Source organism: Lissotriton helveticus, chromosome 10 (assembly GCF_964261635.1).
Source record: "Lissotriton helveticus chromosome 10, aLisHel1.1, whole genome shotgun sequence".
Classification (NCBI taxonomy): Eukaryota; Metazoa; Chordata; class Amphibia; order Caudata; family Salamandridae; genus Lissotriton; species Lissotriton helveticus.
Window position 1 is genome coordinate 199,239,565 of NC_136071.1, and position 17,097 is coordinate 199,256,661.

The 17,097-nt window shown below is 45.9% G+C and overlaps 1 protein-coding gene across 3 annotated transcripts in view; it reads left to right on the forward strand.

The window, feature by feature from the left end:
* VWA3A (von Willebrand factor A domain containing 3A) overlaps positions 1-17,097 on the forward strand; it is a 528,715-nt gene that overhangs the window by 201,936 nt on the left and 309,682 nt on the right. For all 3 annotated transcript variants that reach the window (XM_078665117.1, XM_078665116.1, XM_078665118.1), the window contains one exon: positions 9,759-9,853. In XM_078665117.1, the coding sequence (XP_078521243.1) occupies positions 9,759-9,853 (95 nt within the window). The remainder of the gene's footprint in view (positions 1-9,758; positions 9,854-17,097) is intronic.

Here is a 17,097-nt window from a genome sequence, read left to right on the forward strand (position 1 = left end):
TATGTCCATTCTATATTTTTGATTCGATATTATGTCCATTCTATTCGATATACATTTTTTCTAGTCGATATTTTTGTTGTCTATATTATGTCTAGTCGATATTTTGTCCATTCTATATTTTTTACTCGATATTCTGTTCAGTCGAAATAAACAACTCGATATTATGACTGCCCACCATGAAAGGTCCCACCAGACCAGGGGGCCTGTAGGTCAAAGTGCCTCCCAGAGTAAAGTGGTCCGAGAAACTAATACTAAAATCGAGGACCTCACCGCCACCCCAGAAGGTAACATCCCCCCTGCGTAGATTCCACTTGCTCTTATAAAAAATGGCCACGCCGCCCCCCACGCCGCTCCCCTCCCTTCTGGGCGGTCAGCTCTAACAATCTTGTATCCCTCGGCCTGGCAAAGGTAACAACGGGGTCTGAAGTAGAATCGAGCCAGGACTCCGTAATGAACAGTAGGTCTAAAGCTCCGTCATCAAGGAGATCAAAAACCCGTGTGATGTTTCCTAAGGGATTGGACATTAATCAAGGCTGCAACAATGGGGGGGCCCTTATTGGTTGATGAGAAGGTGTGCTATCTTGGAATGAGGTAACAAGTCCCAAACCCAGCATAAAGCCACAAGTCGTGCACACATTGTTGCTGCCAGCAAGAACATCCCAATTACCTTGAAAGAGACAGGTGTGGGAATCAAGGGCCATAAAGCATCCCCAGTGTAGCATAATCTGACCTCTAGACATATATGTTGCTGCCCCCTCAGCTTAGAGGGTAGATACATAGGTGTAAAAGTACTACAATTAACTTCACGATGGAGCAGGGATCTCTATATGATAAAGCTTAGGGAAAAAATAATAAACATTATATTTAAAATAATTTATTGTAAAAAATACGGTACATTAAATTTAAATAATTTTAATTAAGCTAGATCTAATAAAATAAAATCTAAGAGTACATTAATTCACCAAATTAAATGTGTACCAATTAATTAATTGATTAATCTATATTGATTTATTACATGTATTAATAATATTTCTCAAAGAATATTTAAAAATAATTCCAACTCATAGTGACATTTAATGTTTATGTATGTTTGTTAAATTTTGTTAAAAGGTTTTTTTAAAAACTTTATTTTCATTTAATGTAAATTAACAATTTGGCATCAGAAGTACACTTTCTTTTCAGACCAGGGGGTCGATTCCGATCCGGTAAAAAGCGCTCCGAATCGGCGTACGGAGCATTTTTTTCACGTACGAATCGTACCCGTAACCGTCTCCGTACGAACGACGTAGTACGATCCACACCCGATGCAGCTATCCGTACGAATCGTACCAGGGACCGTACGAATGAAATTCCCGTACGAATCGCCCTCGGAAGTCGCTGTACGCGACGTTCATACGTTTCGCGGCTGCTTTTTACGACCCGGCAAGTACGATCCGTATTGTGTACGCTCCGTACGACCCTTTTTCTACGGGAGCTGGAAACTGTCGTACAGTCAGAGTTCGCCCCGAAACAGGTACGGAAGGGCCCCCCCGGGTACACCGCGTACCCCTCATGATCACAGGGGTACGTGGCGTACCCCTGCGATCATGAGGGTACGTGCCGTACACCCAGCGTACCCCATGTACGCTGGGTGTACGGCACGTACCCCCCATGTACGCTGGGTGTACGGCACGTACCCCGCATGATCACAGGGGTACGTGGCGTACCCCTGCGATCATGAGGCAGATCCTAGAGCATCGCCCAGCTCCTCCACCGTAAGAGGAAGATCTAGTGCTACCTTGGTCTCATCCGAAACCGCCCTCGGCGGCAAGTCGTCGATGAATTTAGCGACCTCCTCCGCAGACAGACTATCCTGCGGAGCATATTGCACCTCGAAGTAGTGGGCGAAACTCGCTGCCAGCTCACCCGGATCAGTAATCACTACTCCGCCCTCAGCAGTGAGGCCTGGTAGTGTAAGCGGCTGGAAGGTACGCTGACACAGCCTATGAAGCATCGTACAGGACTTATCACCCCATTGATATACTCTACTCCGCGTGGCCAGCCACGCCTGTCGAGCCTCATCGAGCAGCACCGACGCATAGGCCTGTTGCGCCTGCAGGAGTAATCTCACCACAATCTCATCTCCCCCCCTCTGGCACCGCTGTTCCAAGGACTCCACCAGTGAGGCCGCCTCAGCAATGGTTTATCGGCGTCGTCTGCGGGCCGCCGCACACCATGCAATGTCAACGCCCCGTATGGTAGGCTTCATTGCCTCCCAAACCACCACCACGTCTGTGCCATTCACTAGGTTTTCTTCCCAGTAATGGGCAATCGCACCACGTAAATGCTGGACGTAGTCCTGCTGCTGAAGGTGCCACGAGGACATCCTCCACCGGAACGGTTGTCGTTTCTTAAGCAGGTCAACCCTAACCCCTACTGGGGAGTGGTCAGATAGCCCTCTCGACAAAATCTCGGCCTCCCGCACTCTGTTCAGGTACACACTGGGCACAAACAAATAGTCCAGCCTCGAAAAGGAGCCATGCACCGCGGAAACATACGTGTACTCTCGTACCTTAGGATGCAAATGGCGCCACACATCTACCCAGCCCATCCCATCCACCATCGCAGTCAGCCGGGAAGGGGGGGCAGCCGCTATCGTCTCCCGCAGTCGCAGGCGATCCATGCGTACATCCATCACCTCGTTCCAATCCCCACCCACCACTGCCATGGACTCTGGAATATCCTCCCACACCGTAAACAGCCGCTCAGACAGGGACCACTGCATGGGGGGGGGGCGTAGACACTACCAAAAACCACTGGTTCGGTACCCACCATACCTTTGATAAAGATATAACGACCCTGCGGGTCCGCCCATTGCTTCTCGTGGACATAGGCCAATCTGCGATGTACCAAGACAGCAACCCCCCTAGACCCCCTAGCAAATCCGGCATGAAAGACTTGTTGGTAGCCAAACCTCTGTAAACTGAGCACTTTTGTTCCCATCATGTGCGTTTCCTGCAATAGTAATACATCCGCAGCTTCCCTCTTCCCCCATCGCAAGATCGCCCCTCGTTTGATCTTATCGAGCATCCCCCTGACATTCCAAGTTACTACACGCATAGCCTCACTGGGGAGCCCTGAGGACGCTTCAGCCATGATCAAGTGGGACCACCCAAGTAGGTCCCTTGCGCCACACCCACACACCTAGCAACGACACCAAAATACCAGAAAAATTCACGTGCTGTTTCCCCCACTTACCCCAAGTCCCCCCCTCAACAACAGTCCCCCCACCCACCTTGACCCCATCCAACCCCAACTCCTCTCGAAGAGCCTGGGTTCAGTCCCGGCTGGGCATTCGGCCTGATCCCCACTGTTTCGTCCGTCCATTTAAACACATCTTCTGGAGTGTCGAAGAAGAGTGTTCGCGACTGGAATACCACCCTCAGGCGGGCCGGATACAGCAGGGAATATTGGATTTTCAGGCCTCGCAGCTTCGCCTTGGTGGCTATGAAGGAGTGGCGCTGTTGCTGCACGAGCCTAGTATAATCAGGAAATATCATGATCTTTTGATTCTCGAATAAAATAGAATCCCTGGTCCTCGCTTCCTTCAAAATGGCGTCCCGATCATGATAATTCAAGAGTCTAGCTATCACTCCTCTGGGCCGCTCACCCTCCGGTGGCCTCTGTGTCAGAGCTCGATGGGCACGCTCATTGACAAAACAGTTGGAGAGAACTCCAGCCACTGTGAGAGAAACTGTTCCATGTTCCCCTTCTCACATCTCTCCGGAAAGCCAATAAAGCAGAGGTTATTCCTGCGTGCGCGCCCTTCGGCATCTTCCACGCGGAGCGCCAGGCCCCTTTGAATGTTTTCCATTGCCGCCATTTTCTTCTTTAGGGAACCGACGTCGTCCTCCACCACCGAAATTCTAGATTCCGCCTCCGTAATTCGTGCCACTGCATTCCGTAAATCTTGACGCAACAGGGTTACATCTGCGCCCACCGCACCAATTTTGGCATCTAGCATGTCTCTGGACTGGGTGATCGCTGCCATCAGCGCCGCATTATCCGGCCCCACTCCATGTCCTCCTCCCGAGGGTCCGGGACCCCGTCTGGGCCCTGTAAATTTATCAATGGTCCCCTGCTTGGAGGGACCACCACCTCCTCTGGTCATGGCAGCAGTCCACTTGTGAGCCACTTATGATAAGAGCAGTTGTGCCAATGCAGGTACCTTACTCCGTTTGTAATGTCCAATATAGGCAAACCCAGTGGTTTACCCACCTCGGGGTGCAGGCGCCCCCACACCAGAACTGGCGCCGTTCCCCGGCCGGGCCGTGGGCTTGTGGCTTCCAAATCAGGTCCCGGGATCCGCACCCCCGTCGTCGGCGGCCCTGTGGTCCCGCAGCCGCGTGGCCCACTCACTTCTGACCGATCTGTCCCACCTCGCCGTGTGCTGTGGACCTTTTGCGCAACAGCCGCCTGCCTCCCAGAATCAGCCACCAATAATTCCAATGTCAGGGTCCCAGGGGAGTCACTCACGGTTTATTGTCCGCCTCATGGCAGCCCCTGCACTGGCCCGACCTTCACAGGTCCGTTCAGCCACACTCCGGTCTGCCGCCCGTAGAAGTCCAGTAGTGGGAGCCCAGTCTTCCGGGCGGGGCCACACACCAAACGTCTCAGCTCCCCAGGCGCCGCTGTATTCCGACTGTGGTCAAAAGCCGACGTCGATCCCGATGGGCGGGGACCACGAAACTCGAGGCCCCGGCTGCACCGGATCCAATAGGCCGCTGCTTCTTTCTGGGCGATTTCCCTGCACCAAGCACCTCAGCATCCACCAGCGAGGCAACTGGGGGAACGCCAGCCACCCTTCAGCCTTCAGGGTAGTCCAGGCCCAGGGCGATCGGCAGGTCGGCCGACCCTCGTAGAAGCCCTCCGGCCGGGAGGCGCCAAAATCGAGGCCCCGGCTTCGCCGCCCCGCACTAGGCCGCACGTCCCTCTCTGCGACCCAGCCTCACCAAATAGTCCAGGAGCTCCGCTGTTTGTACCGGAGGACTCCCGACACCTTCAGCAACACTTGCCCCACACGTGGTGTGTAGTTTGTGTTCGGGGGCCAGGATAATCGGCCGGAGTAATATCGGGCCGGCGGGAGCTCTAGCAAGCTGCAACCGCCATCGTCGCCCGCTAAGCCACGCCCCCTATGGACTCCATTTTGTAGTGAGTAATAGTAGGTTTACTTTATGTTCCACAAAATGCAGTTGGTGAATGTAGGCTTAAGTGTGTAATTAATGTTTCTTATTGTCAAAGAAGTCAAATGACAACCTCTTTCTAGTAGTCTAAAAATTAAAAAAGTATAAGAATAAAGACAACAGTAGTCCTTCCCCGCTGAGTGGAAACAAAATATATATAATATGCGCAAAAGTGTCAGACCCTGTACAGTGAGCACATACCATGTACGGTACAGAAACCATCACTGTGTCTGTATAATTCGCTTTTTATTTCATGGCAGCAGCATCATCCTTTATTGTAAGTCAATGGGAATTAACTTTTGCAAAATAGTCCTACATTGGTACAAATACCAGCAGCTGCAGACTCATAACACTCATAAAGGCACAATGTCCGAAGGATAAGACACCTATGGGATAAGTGTAGACCAGATATCTTCTTGAAAAACCTTTGAGCTTCTCTTGGCACCAACTGATGTAGCAGGTGTCATTGCCATATTGAGTATTAAAGCGGCCTCAAAGAAGCCGAACACAAAGTTGTGATTTTTTTTAGCTAGCAATATCTTCATCAACAAGCTTTATTCGATTAAAAAACAATGAAAGCATAAATACATAAAACAATTGCTATACTGTATATCTCAATAAATATTTATTGAATCAATACATACAATATTTGATAACAGTTTAAAAAGAAAGTAGAGACATTTAAAAAAAAAAAAACATCCTAAGAATTTACTTGTAGAATTTCAGCAATAATCCTAGAGCTGTAGTTATGTTCTTTTCCTTCTATTGTATCGAATATGACACACAGCACATCTTACAATTAATTCATAGGATCCACTCCCTCATTTGAATCATCACACTATCCCAGAGCATCCATTTCTCAGGATATGGCCCAATCATATGTTGGGAATGTGCACACTGCAGGCCATATGGAGGGCCTTTAATGTCTGTGCAAGGATTCATATTGTGATTTAAATTAGCCTAAAGGGGATTCTGAGATTACTTCTTGTGTAGAAATAGTACACCACATTCCACATCTTCAAAGCCACTGCCAGGGTCGATATTTCACGTATTGAGTAATTGGAGGTATGTTGACAGACAGTTGGACAGTGCTGGTAGTATGAAAATTACTATAGAGAAGTCTTGTGATTCAAGCAGTACTTGGGAGTATTATCCAGAATAGCCACCTATCTCTTGATATGAGTAATGTGAGCAACCACGAGATACTTCCAAACTTTTGAAAGGGCTGGCACTTCTTCTGGGTTAACAATCTTAGTAATTGGGGCTCTTATTCTGACATTTTTTGGTATTTCCATTACATTCAGAAAAGAATGCATCTGTACATTGTCAGTTAGGTCGTAAGCTACCCTCCTTTAATGCCATCTTTTTATGATGTCCTGTAACACAGATTCTACTTTCTCTTGGTGCGCCAGTCCCCTACACAACCTTGCCTGATACTGGCTATGTGAATATATTGAAACCCCACCCATTGGACACCAACTTGTGTGCCCCTGTCTAGACAGGTGGGTTAGGCCTGCATGCTTTTGCTAAACCTCCTCCTCACATGACCCCCCCATCATTTTAGGTCCCATTGCCAGTTCCCTTCTGTGCCTGACCACGGTTGGGAGGGGTTCCTCAGTAGCCTAGTGTCTTTGACCCATGCTATGTAATTGTGGTCACAGTAATTGATACTTCTGTGTGCCCTTCCTCCATGGCAGCCAAGGAAGCATCTTAACATAGAACATCCTTGCCATCCCATTACCCACCGCAAATGTGGGAATGCAGTGTGGGTCCCTATTACAGGAGCGGACAACAACCCATTCCCAGCATATGCCAATAACCAAGTAGGAACCCGAGAGGTCACTTTTGAGCATGGTAAGTCTGGGCTAGTTGACACCCCATCTCCATTACCTCCTCAGATATTTCACTTGGGAGAACAAGAATAGGGACACTCACCAAAGTGCCTTCCTCCTAAGTTTTAATGTGACTTTAAGGTCCTGCAAACTCCTCCACAATGACAAGTTTGCTATTGAAGCCCATTACTCCCCTCATTAAACAGTGGCACTCACTGTTTGTTCCAGTCCTATAAGGTTTTGCCTTCAAAGCAAAGTAACCCCCTGCATGTGGTGGCCTGCAGTTTGACATATCTATCTTGACAGAGCACTGGGAGGAGCAGGTGAAGCGTAGAGGCTCATGGGATCTTTCAATAGAGAAGAAATATAGAAGGCGCTTTGGCTCCAGATCTGTCTTGATCCAGTCGTCCAGAAATAATTCCATGCCTGGACCCTCACACATCTGGCTGGCCCTGCATACAGGCATTTTTACATGTGAATCTTCCCTCTGCACCTTGTCAGAAGCCTGAAGACACATAGGGCCAAATGCACAAAACATTCTTGTGATCAGAAACAGCCGATCGGGCTGTTTCCAACCAAAAAAAAAATTTAACATATGTACAAAAACAAATTGTGAGTTGGTAACACGTTGCAGAATCGCAGTTTGTTTTTGCAATTTGGTATTTGGAAGGGGCATGTTTAGGGTGTCCCTTCCAAATACTGAATCTGAATGGGATGTATGAAAGTTTTGCAACCTAATTGTGGTAGCAAAACATTAATATTTTACTGACTTCTTGAAGGAGGTGGTAACCCATTCACAAATGGAAGGGATCCCCAGAGGACCCCTTCCCCTTTGATAATAGAAAACAAATATTTTTTGAGAGAAAGCAGTAGTCTCACGGACCACTGCCTACTCTTAAAAAATGAAACTGCAAAGTTACATTTTTTCTTTTCAAACAAATCCTGTGTCCTTTTAGGAAAAGGGGCTGCACAAAAAAAAGCTTTATAAAAAAGCAATCACATACATAGAGGTCTGCTGAGCTCAGCAGTTCACCGTCCCTATGATGGTTGCAATTCTTAATGGGTCGCAAATTGCGACCTACCGCATTAACATGCAGAAGGTAGATCTATTTGCAACCCTCTAGAAATCTCTAATAAAACTCAAAAGGGTTTCATACATAAGGAATGCTGATTTCCAAATTGCGATTCGGAGAGAAAATCTATATTGCTAATATTGATACACCTGGCACTTGGTCACTTCCCAGTGTTCTTTCGTTGTGCAGAGATGGTCACCTTTTCTGATGGGTCTTTTGCCGTGATTTCTACATGCGCCTCGTAGTTTGATACTTTCTGCATGTACCTGATTAAGGGCATTGGCTTCAGTGTCAATCTTATTTGCCTGAGAATATCTGGTCTTTCCTGTAGCAAGATGGATGTCTTTTATAAAGGTTCATTTGGCACTGACTTCTCAGGCCAAGAGGCATTTAGCAGTTGAAAGGATACAGGCCTGTCTGGTGTAGTATATTTATCAATTTTATTTTATAGCAGCATTTTGTTTGCTTTGCTTGTCATTGGAGTGGACATTGAACACTCTTCAGTGGCAATGTCCATCCCAGTTAGAGGCACATCTCCGGCACACCTGGGTACATGGTATAGGCCCCTTCATTTGACGATGCCTCTCGAGGCCACAAAGCAAGCCATTTTGTGGTCTTCCAGTAGACTGCTATAAAGCTAAAAGGCCATTTGCTTCCAGTTGTGTATGCACTAGGAAGTGTGAACTTACACTACACCATTGTATGCCCTCGTTAGCGGTTAGTGGTCACTCCCTGAAATGGACAGTGCATGGTTAGTGTCGGCCCATGTTCAGCTCACACCAGTGTCACCCATCTGCCCATCCACTGTGTCCACCACTCTTCAGAAGTGGGTACCTGGAATGTTTCACCACCCAAATCTATCCATTTCTACGTCAAGTGCCTTGCACTAAGCTGAGTGCATCCCCACAACCACTCTGCCCTCATCTTCATTACTAGACACTGGGGGCAAGAGTTCTCTCTTAGAGTAAAGACATAAATCTCAAGGTGTGCCCCACGTGACATGCAGCAGTTGATTCAGGCTCGCTTACAAGTCATAAGGTGGATCAAGTCAGGCACATTTGTGATGCTCCAGGATATTTTTTAATGATTCAGGCCACATTGCCTGCCAAGGCCATATGTGTCTTTATGGCATTGTGGCACATGCCCAGCCTTTCTCTGTCTTAAAGTGAATTTTCTTCCCTCCATAAATTTGGTCAAGCCCAAATTCTTCTACAATAATCTTCAGGTAACAACCACAACCTAAATATTTATTCAGTATCACTGGGCTCCCCTAGCTTGGCGAGCACATTGGACAATGAGTTAAAACCGCCTTCTTGAAACATTTACCCTTACAATTTCCTCTGCTAGAATCAGTCAGTATTTCCCCTGGAGATGCTTTTTCTCTGCATTCTTTATACCTGATTTTTGCAAATATGGGTAAGAAATGAAGGAGTGGCACTTCCCTCTACCCCTCTAGTCTGTAGAGAAATTAAAGTGTAAAGACAGTCTCCAGTTCTTTTGCGCCACAAGTTAATCTGAGTTAATGTAAATCTTGGCACCATTACCATGTAATTTGGAGTGCCAGATTAAGAAAGGCTGAGCATGACCTGTGTGTTGCTCAACCTTATTGTCCACACTGTGTTTTTTCACAGAAACAACTGGGGAAGACTGTGAAAACATACGAGAAGCGAATCGGCTGGCTTTCAGGTGGAAGTCGGAGAATTTGGGGAACTGTATGCGAGAAAAGGTACATTTATTTAATATTTCCATTTCATTGTGCTTTAACAAGTATATTATAAGGGACCAATTTAGAACTTCTGTTTTCTTGGAGGGGTGTGCAAAGATCTTTTATGCAAGATTTTTACTTAAATTCCAATTCATAGCTAACCAGTAGTTAGCAGAGTTTCTTTATTTTGTGTGGGACGGGCCAAAGAGGTCCTGATCCCCCTCACCGTTGGTCCCTTCATCCACTGAGTCTCTGACCAACAAGCACACCCAGCCATTTATGCATAACTCTGCATGGACAAACAAAGGCACCAGACACAAGGATGGGTTTATCCTGGCCATAACAGGCTATATTTTTCCTACCATTTCAGTGCTAAATTGTTTAGTTGGTGAAGGAGTAACCAGTCCCAGTTGACACCACATTACTTGAATCAGCTAGCCATCAGATCACTGGTAAGCATGCCGCAGTATTAGGGTATGTACACATCTTCAACTGGAGGAACATCCCTGTTGTAGATGGGACTGAGAATGTAGGGCAAATGCCCCTTTCCATAGCCAGGAATGCATGGCAGATGCCTCAGTATGTGTATGTATGTATGTGTGTGTGTGTGTGTGTGTATATATATATATATATATATATATATATATATATATATATATATAATATGTAATGTAATGTAATGTATAGGCATTTATATAGCGCACTACTTACCCGTAGGGTCCCAAGGCGCTTCGACCGCTGCGAAACCCTTCCTGGCTTCCCTGAGAGATGGTCCCTTAATGGGTATCTCCAGGGTGAGACCAGGCATCCCCGGCGGTCTGGGGGGGCCGTTAGTGAAGATGAGGCAAGCTAATGCCCAGAGTTGCCGAGTGTGAACGCTGATCAGAGTGGGCACCGAGGCGAGAGAATTATCGAGTGCGCTGACCCTGGTCCAGAAACCTGCCGCGCCGGGAATCGAACCCTGGTCCCGGGCCGTCCTCTGCTCTCGAGTCTGCCGCCTCTAACCAGTGAGCCACACTACTTCACTATATATATATATTCTACCACCTATGCGCTATGTTGTTTAGTTGGTGGAGTAGTAAACTATTCCATTTGCATCACAGTATATGAACCATCTTGACATTGGGTAATTGGTAAGCACATTACAGGACTGGGGTTTGTATACATCTTAAACCATGGGAATATCCGCCCCCATGGGGCCCCCTTGGGGCTTAGAATACAGAACAAACACCCCTCTGAACTGCAGGTCCCTTAGCTCCTCCGCCTCACAAGCCACCAACAATAGTCACAACCTATAATTTACTCCAAAGTTTCCCACTCCAGGAGACTTTGGTATTAGGGCTGGTTGATGCTACCAGGTGGCTGAGCTGGTATCGCTTCAAGCAACCCAGCTGAGCCTTGGTGTAAGCAGTCAGCCAATTGGCAGTTTCCACTAACAGAGCTCTACTTGAATCGGTACCACAGTTATCATTTAGCTAATGTATTATATCTGCCTATAGTCATTTGCGGCTCCCATACTCCTCCTAAAATAGGAGGACAGTACTCTAGTGATGTGGAGACAGTAATAACCAATCCACAGCCTGCTAGCAATGAACCACCATCTAGTTGTAACAAACCACCCTGTTTTACCTTATTATAGCCTTATAGCCCGCCGTAGCGGGCTATACCGGCTATTAAAGACCCGCTGCAGAGTTAAAGGCCCGAGCCAAAGGCGAGGGACTTTAACAAGGCAGCGGGACTTTAAAAGCCGGTATAGCCTTGCTACCAAGGGCTATAAGGCTATTAGAACATTCTGCCACTAGAGGGCAGAATGTTCTAACAAATAAAATAAAGCCTTCCGGGAGCCCGAGGGGATTTAAATCCCCTCAGGCTGCCTGAAGCCTTTGTTCACAGCCTGAGCTGTGAAAAAAGAAACATTGGAATGTTGCAGCTCCGGGCTTATACTAGCCATTATAAGCCCGGAGCTACTCCATTGTTTTCAATGGAGCTTGTAACGTTCCAATGTTCTAATATTTCTTACAGACACCACTCTCATCTAAACTCAATGCTCTTAATTCTGTAGGTCATGTCACTTCGCCAGGAATGGAAACCTCTCTGAGGTGGCAACTCCTCAAAAACAGTTTAAGTGCTGGTAGTGCTGGTAGTCCGTGGTGTATCATATTGAACCTTTGAAGTACTATGGTTTTCTTTGCTTACAGGTTGCCATGCTATCTTTGGTCATCCACTTATTGTTTTCTTCATCGTGTGCCACTCTAGGTACATGCTATAGCTATGTCAGAGACCGTCTAGTACCAGCCACCCATGGCCTCTTCAATTCACTGCTATGCCAATGCTTCAGGCACATCTTGTTCACTTACCTCTTAAGCACATTATTTACTTAGCTTCTATGCCACAACCATCCATTTACTTCTGCTGAAGACCAAGCATCAAAAGTGTCAGTGAACATCTGTAAAACATGCAACTTTATTTGTAAAACATTGATGTGTGTGAATTAATGAAAAACGAAAACTGAAAAACCACATTGGAGGGAAACAAATCACAGTTTTAAGGAAATACAAAATAATCAAAAATGAAAGGAAACATTTTAATGGAAAGATAATTTTAAGGAAAATCCAAATTACATGAAACATGTGGAGTTTAGGATTACTGTGCAGTTTTTGGGTTCAGGGATTTGTCTTGCTTTACATTCCCAAATAAAAGAAATTCAGCACTCCCCAGCAGAGGCATTCTAAAAAGCAAAAAAAACTTGAAAAGGAGAGAGGAGGGGCTCCGCACTCACCAAATGAGACACATCAAGAGACAGTTTTCAGAATAAAGCGTGGGGTTTTATTAGTGCAACACTTTCTAACAGAAAGGCTTTCCCAGATGTCAAATTAATCAGATAAATAAAACATGTAAATCTGTGTGTGTGTGCGTATATATACCGAAACGACATGGACATCTTCTGCACTAAATAAACTAAAAAAGGAAAAGAAACTTTATTGGTCCGTGTCCGAGTGGTCCTTTACCTTGGCTGGTTGCTACTCCAGAGCTAGGTGAGACGGCGGTGTGCACGATATATATATATATATACACGGAGGTCTATCGAACGTTATAAGTTATCGAAAATGTGGCCTCTTATTGGCCTCTCTTAAAGAAATATGGATGTCACCAAACAATATCTAAATATAGATCGGAATATAAAACACAAAAAATAAAAAACAAGGATAAATTGAAAATATACCAGATTTATCGATAGAGAGTTAAAAGATGAGTAAAATAAAGTAAAAAAAACTACATTTCCCAGGCAACTTCCGGTATTGCGAAACAGGAAGTGATGTATGAAGAATAGGATGTTTGGTGGGGACTCCGTAGAAATAGGAGGGTCTTTGAAGTATCATTGCATTAACCATGAACAAGCTACATGTTTGTAGCGAAACGCGTCGGAATTTTTGCTGAAATGCTGGAAATAATTGCGAAATAAATCTTTGGGAAAAGAACGAACATTGTGAGTGCGTACTCAATTCTTCGTCTCGAAGAGGTGTGTGATAGATATATATATATTCAAAAAAAGCAATCCGAAGAGAAATAATTTTGGGAAGGTGTACAAACTGCTGCATGAATCACGATGGATTTTACTGTCAAGGAACTGCAAGAACCACAATGCTACTTGTGTACACGCCCTAGTAGGCGTAACTGAGCAACACCTTAAAAAACTTAATACGAAGCAGCTGGTTTCTGCCTCCTGAGCCTGCCATGAGGAAGGGAGCACTGTCTCCAGAAACGCGTCGGCAATTGGGCTTTTGAAAAACTTGCTCTTACCTGTGTGCTGGACTCCTTGCTGCCAAATTGACGAAAATAAAGGTGAATAATATAACGCTGTGTGGGCGCTTCAATGCGAGAGCAACTTTTTTTGAATATTAAGTGGCCTGCTCAGGTCACGAAGTAGCCCCCCCGCTATGGAACAGGTCCTGATGTTCTACTTGAAGAATATCGTAAAGGAACAGCGCTACCTGTCTCTTTGGTGGAAGAAAGCAAGTGCGTATGGCACGATGTGGTGAAAAGCAATCCGAAGAGAAATAATTTTGGGAAGGTGTACAAACTGCTGCATGAATCACAATGGATTTTACTGTCAAGGAACTGCAAGAACCACAATGCTACTTGTGTACACGCCCTAGTAGGCGTAACTGAGCAACACCTTAAAAAACTAAATACGAAGCAGCTGGTTTCTGCCTCCTGAGCCTGCCATGAGGAAGGGAGCACTGTCTCCAGAAACGCGTCGGCAATTGGGCTTTTGAAAAACTTGCTCTTACCTGTGTGCTGGACTCCTTGCTGCCAAATTGACGAAAATAAAGGTGAATAATATAACGCTGTGTGGGCGCTTCAATGCGAGAGCAACTTTTTTTGAATATTAAGTGGCCTGCTCAGGTCACGAAGTAGCCCCTCCGCTATGGAACAGGTCCTGATGTTCTCCTTGAAGAATATCGTAAAGGAACAGCGCTACCTGTCTCTTTGGTGGAAGAAAGCAAGTGCGTATGGCACGATGTGGTGAAAAGCAATCCGAAGAGAAATAATTTTGGGAAGGTGTACAAACTGCTGCATGAATCACAATGGATTTTCCTGTCAAGGAACTGCAAGAACCACAATGCTACTTGTGTACACACCCTAGTAGGCGTAACTGAGCAACACCTTAAAAAACTAAATACGACGCAGCTGGTTTCTGCCTCCTGAGCCTGCCATGAGGAAGGGAGCACTGTCTCCAGAAACGCGTCGGCAATTGGGCTTTTGAAAAACTTGCTCTAACCTGTGTGCTGGACTCCTTGCTGCCAAATTGACAAAAATAAAGGTGAATAATATAACGCTGTGTGGGCGCTTCAATGCGAGAGCAACTTTTTTTGAATATTAAGTGGCCTGCTCAGGTCACGAAGTAGCCCCCCTGCTATGGAACAGGTCCTGATGTTCTACTTGAAGAATATCGTAAAGGAACAGCGCTACCTGTCTCTTTGGTGGAAGAAAGCAAGTGCGTATGGCATGATGTGGTGAAAAGCAATCCGAAGAGAAATAATTTTGGGATGGTGTACAAACTGCTGCATGAATCACGATGGATTTTACTGTCAAGGAACTGCAAGAACCACAATGCTACTTGTGTACACGCCCTAGTAGGCGTAACTGAGCAACACCTTAAAAAACTAAATACGAAGCAGCTGGTTTCTGCCTCCAAAGCCTGCCATGAGGAAGGGAGCACTGTCTCCAGAAACGCGTCGGCAATTGGGCTTTTGAAAAACTTGCTCTTACCTGTGTGCTGGACTCCTTGCTGCCAATATAACGCTGTGTGGGCGCTTCAATGCGAGAGCAACTTTTTTTGAATATTAAGTGGCCTGCTCAGGTCACGAAGTAGCCCCCCCGCTATGGAACAGGTCCTGATGTTCTACTTGAAGAATATCGTAAAGGAACAGCGCTACCTGTCTCTTTGGTGGAAGAAAGCAAGTGCGTATGGCACGATGTGGTGAAAAGCAATCCGAAGAGAAATAATTTTGGGAAGGTGTACAAACTGCTGCATGAATCACAATGGATTTTACTGTCAAGGAACTGCAAGAACCACAATGCTACTTGTGTACACGCCCTAGTAGACGTAACTGAGCAACACCTTAAAAAACTAAATACGAAGCAGCTGGTTTCTGCCTCCTGAGCCTGCCATGAGGAAGGGAGCACTGTCTCCAGAAACGCGTCGGCAATTGGGCTTTTGAAAAACTTGCTCTTACCTGTGTGCTGGACTCCTTGCTGCCAAATTGACGAAAATAAAGGTGAATAATATAACGCTGTGTGGGCGCTTCAATGCGAGAGCAACTTTTTTTGAATATTAAGTGGCCTGCTCAGGTCACCTAGTAGCCCCCCCGCTATGGAACAGGTCCTGATGTTCTACTTGAAGAATATCGTAAAGGAACAGCGCTACCTGTCTCTTTGGTGGAAGAAAGCAAGTGCGTATGGCACGATGTGGTGAAAAGCAATCCGAAGAGAAATAATTTTGGGAAGGTGTACAAACTGCTGCATGAATCACAATGGATTTTACTGTCAAGGAACTGCAAGAACCACAATGCTACTTGTGTACACGCCCTAGTAGGCGTAACTGAGCAACACCTTAAAAAACTAAATACGAAGCAGCTGGTTTCTGCCTCCTGAGCCTGCCATGAGGAAGTGAGCACTGTCTCCAGAAACGCGTCGGCAATTGGGCTTTTGAAAAACTTGCTCTTACCTGTGTGCTGGACTCCTTGCTGCCAAATTGACGAAAATAAAGGTGAATAATATAACGTTGTGTGGGCGCTTCAATGTGAGAGCAACTTTTTTTGAATATTAAGTGGCCTGCTCAGGTCACGAAGTAGCCCCCCCGCTATGGAACAGGTCCTGATGTTCTACTTGAAGAATATCGTAAAGGAACAGCGCTACCTGTCTCTTTGGTGGAAGAAAGCAAGTGCGTGTGGCACGATGTGGTGAAAAGCAATCCGAAGAGAAATAATTTTGGGAAGGTGTACAAACTGCTGCATGAATCACGATGGATTTTACTGTCAAGGAACTGCAAGAACCACAATGCTACTTGTGTACACGCCCTAGTTGGCGTAACTGAGCAACACCTTAAAAAACTAAATACGCAGCAGCTGGTTTCTGCCTCCTGAGCCTGCCATGAGGAAGGGAGCACTGTCTCCAGAAACGCGTCGGCAATTGGGCTTTTGAAAAACTTGCTCTTACCTGTGTGCTGGACTCCTTGCTGCCAAATTGACGAAAATAAAGGTGAATAATATAACGCTGTGTGGGCGCTTCAATGCGAGCGCAACTTTTTTTGAATATATATATATATATATATATATATATATATATATTCAAATTCAACCTTCTTTGGCTCCTTTCGCTGGCACGGCGCTTCTACTAGCTGTGCGTCACCTCGCGACCGAACCAGACCACCGTAAATTACTACACACTTTCCAGAGGAAATAACAGGACGCACTCCGTTTTCTCTTTTCAAAAAGTTTTGGATGCTTTATTTTCTCAGGTTGCAAAATACTCCTTTAGGCAAAGGAAACAAACCAATGCGATTCAGTCTCCACTGAGACCTTGCTCACGGTAACGGCCCCTCTCTGGACACATGTTTTTAAGCATAATTGCATCCTTTCCTGTGTCGCATAGACAAGCATTATGGGAGTTGTAGTGCAAACTTGAATTTATGCAAACAATTTGAAATTAGTTTTAAAAATATAACATTATACCAAAACTTATTCCTCACATCATAAGTA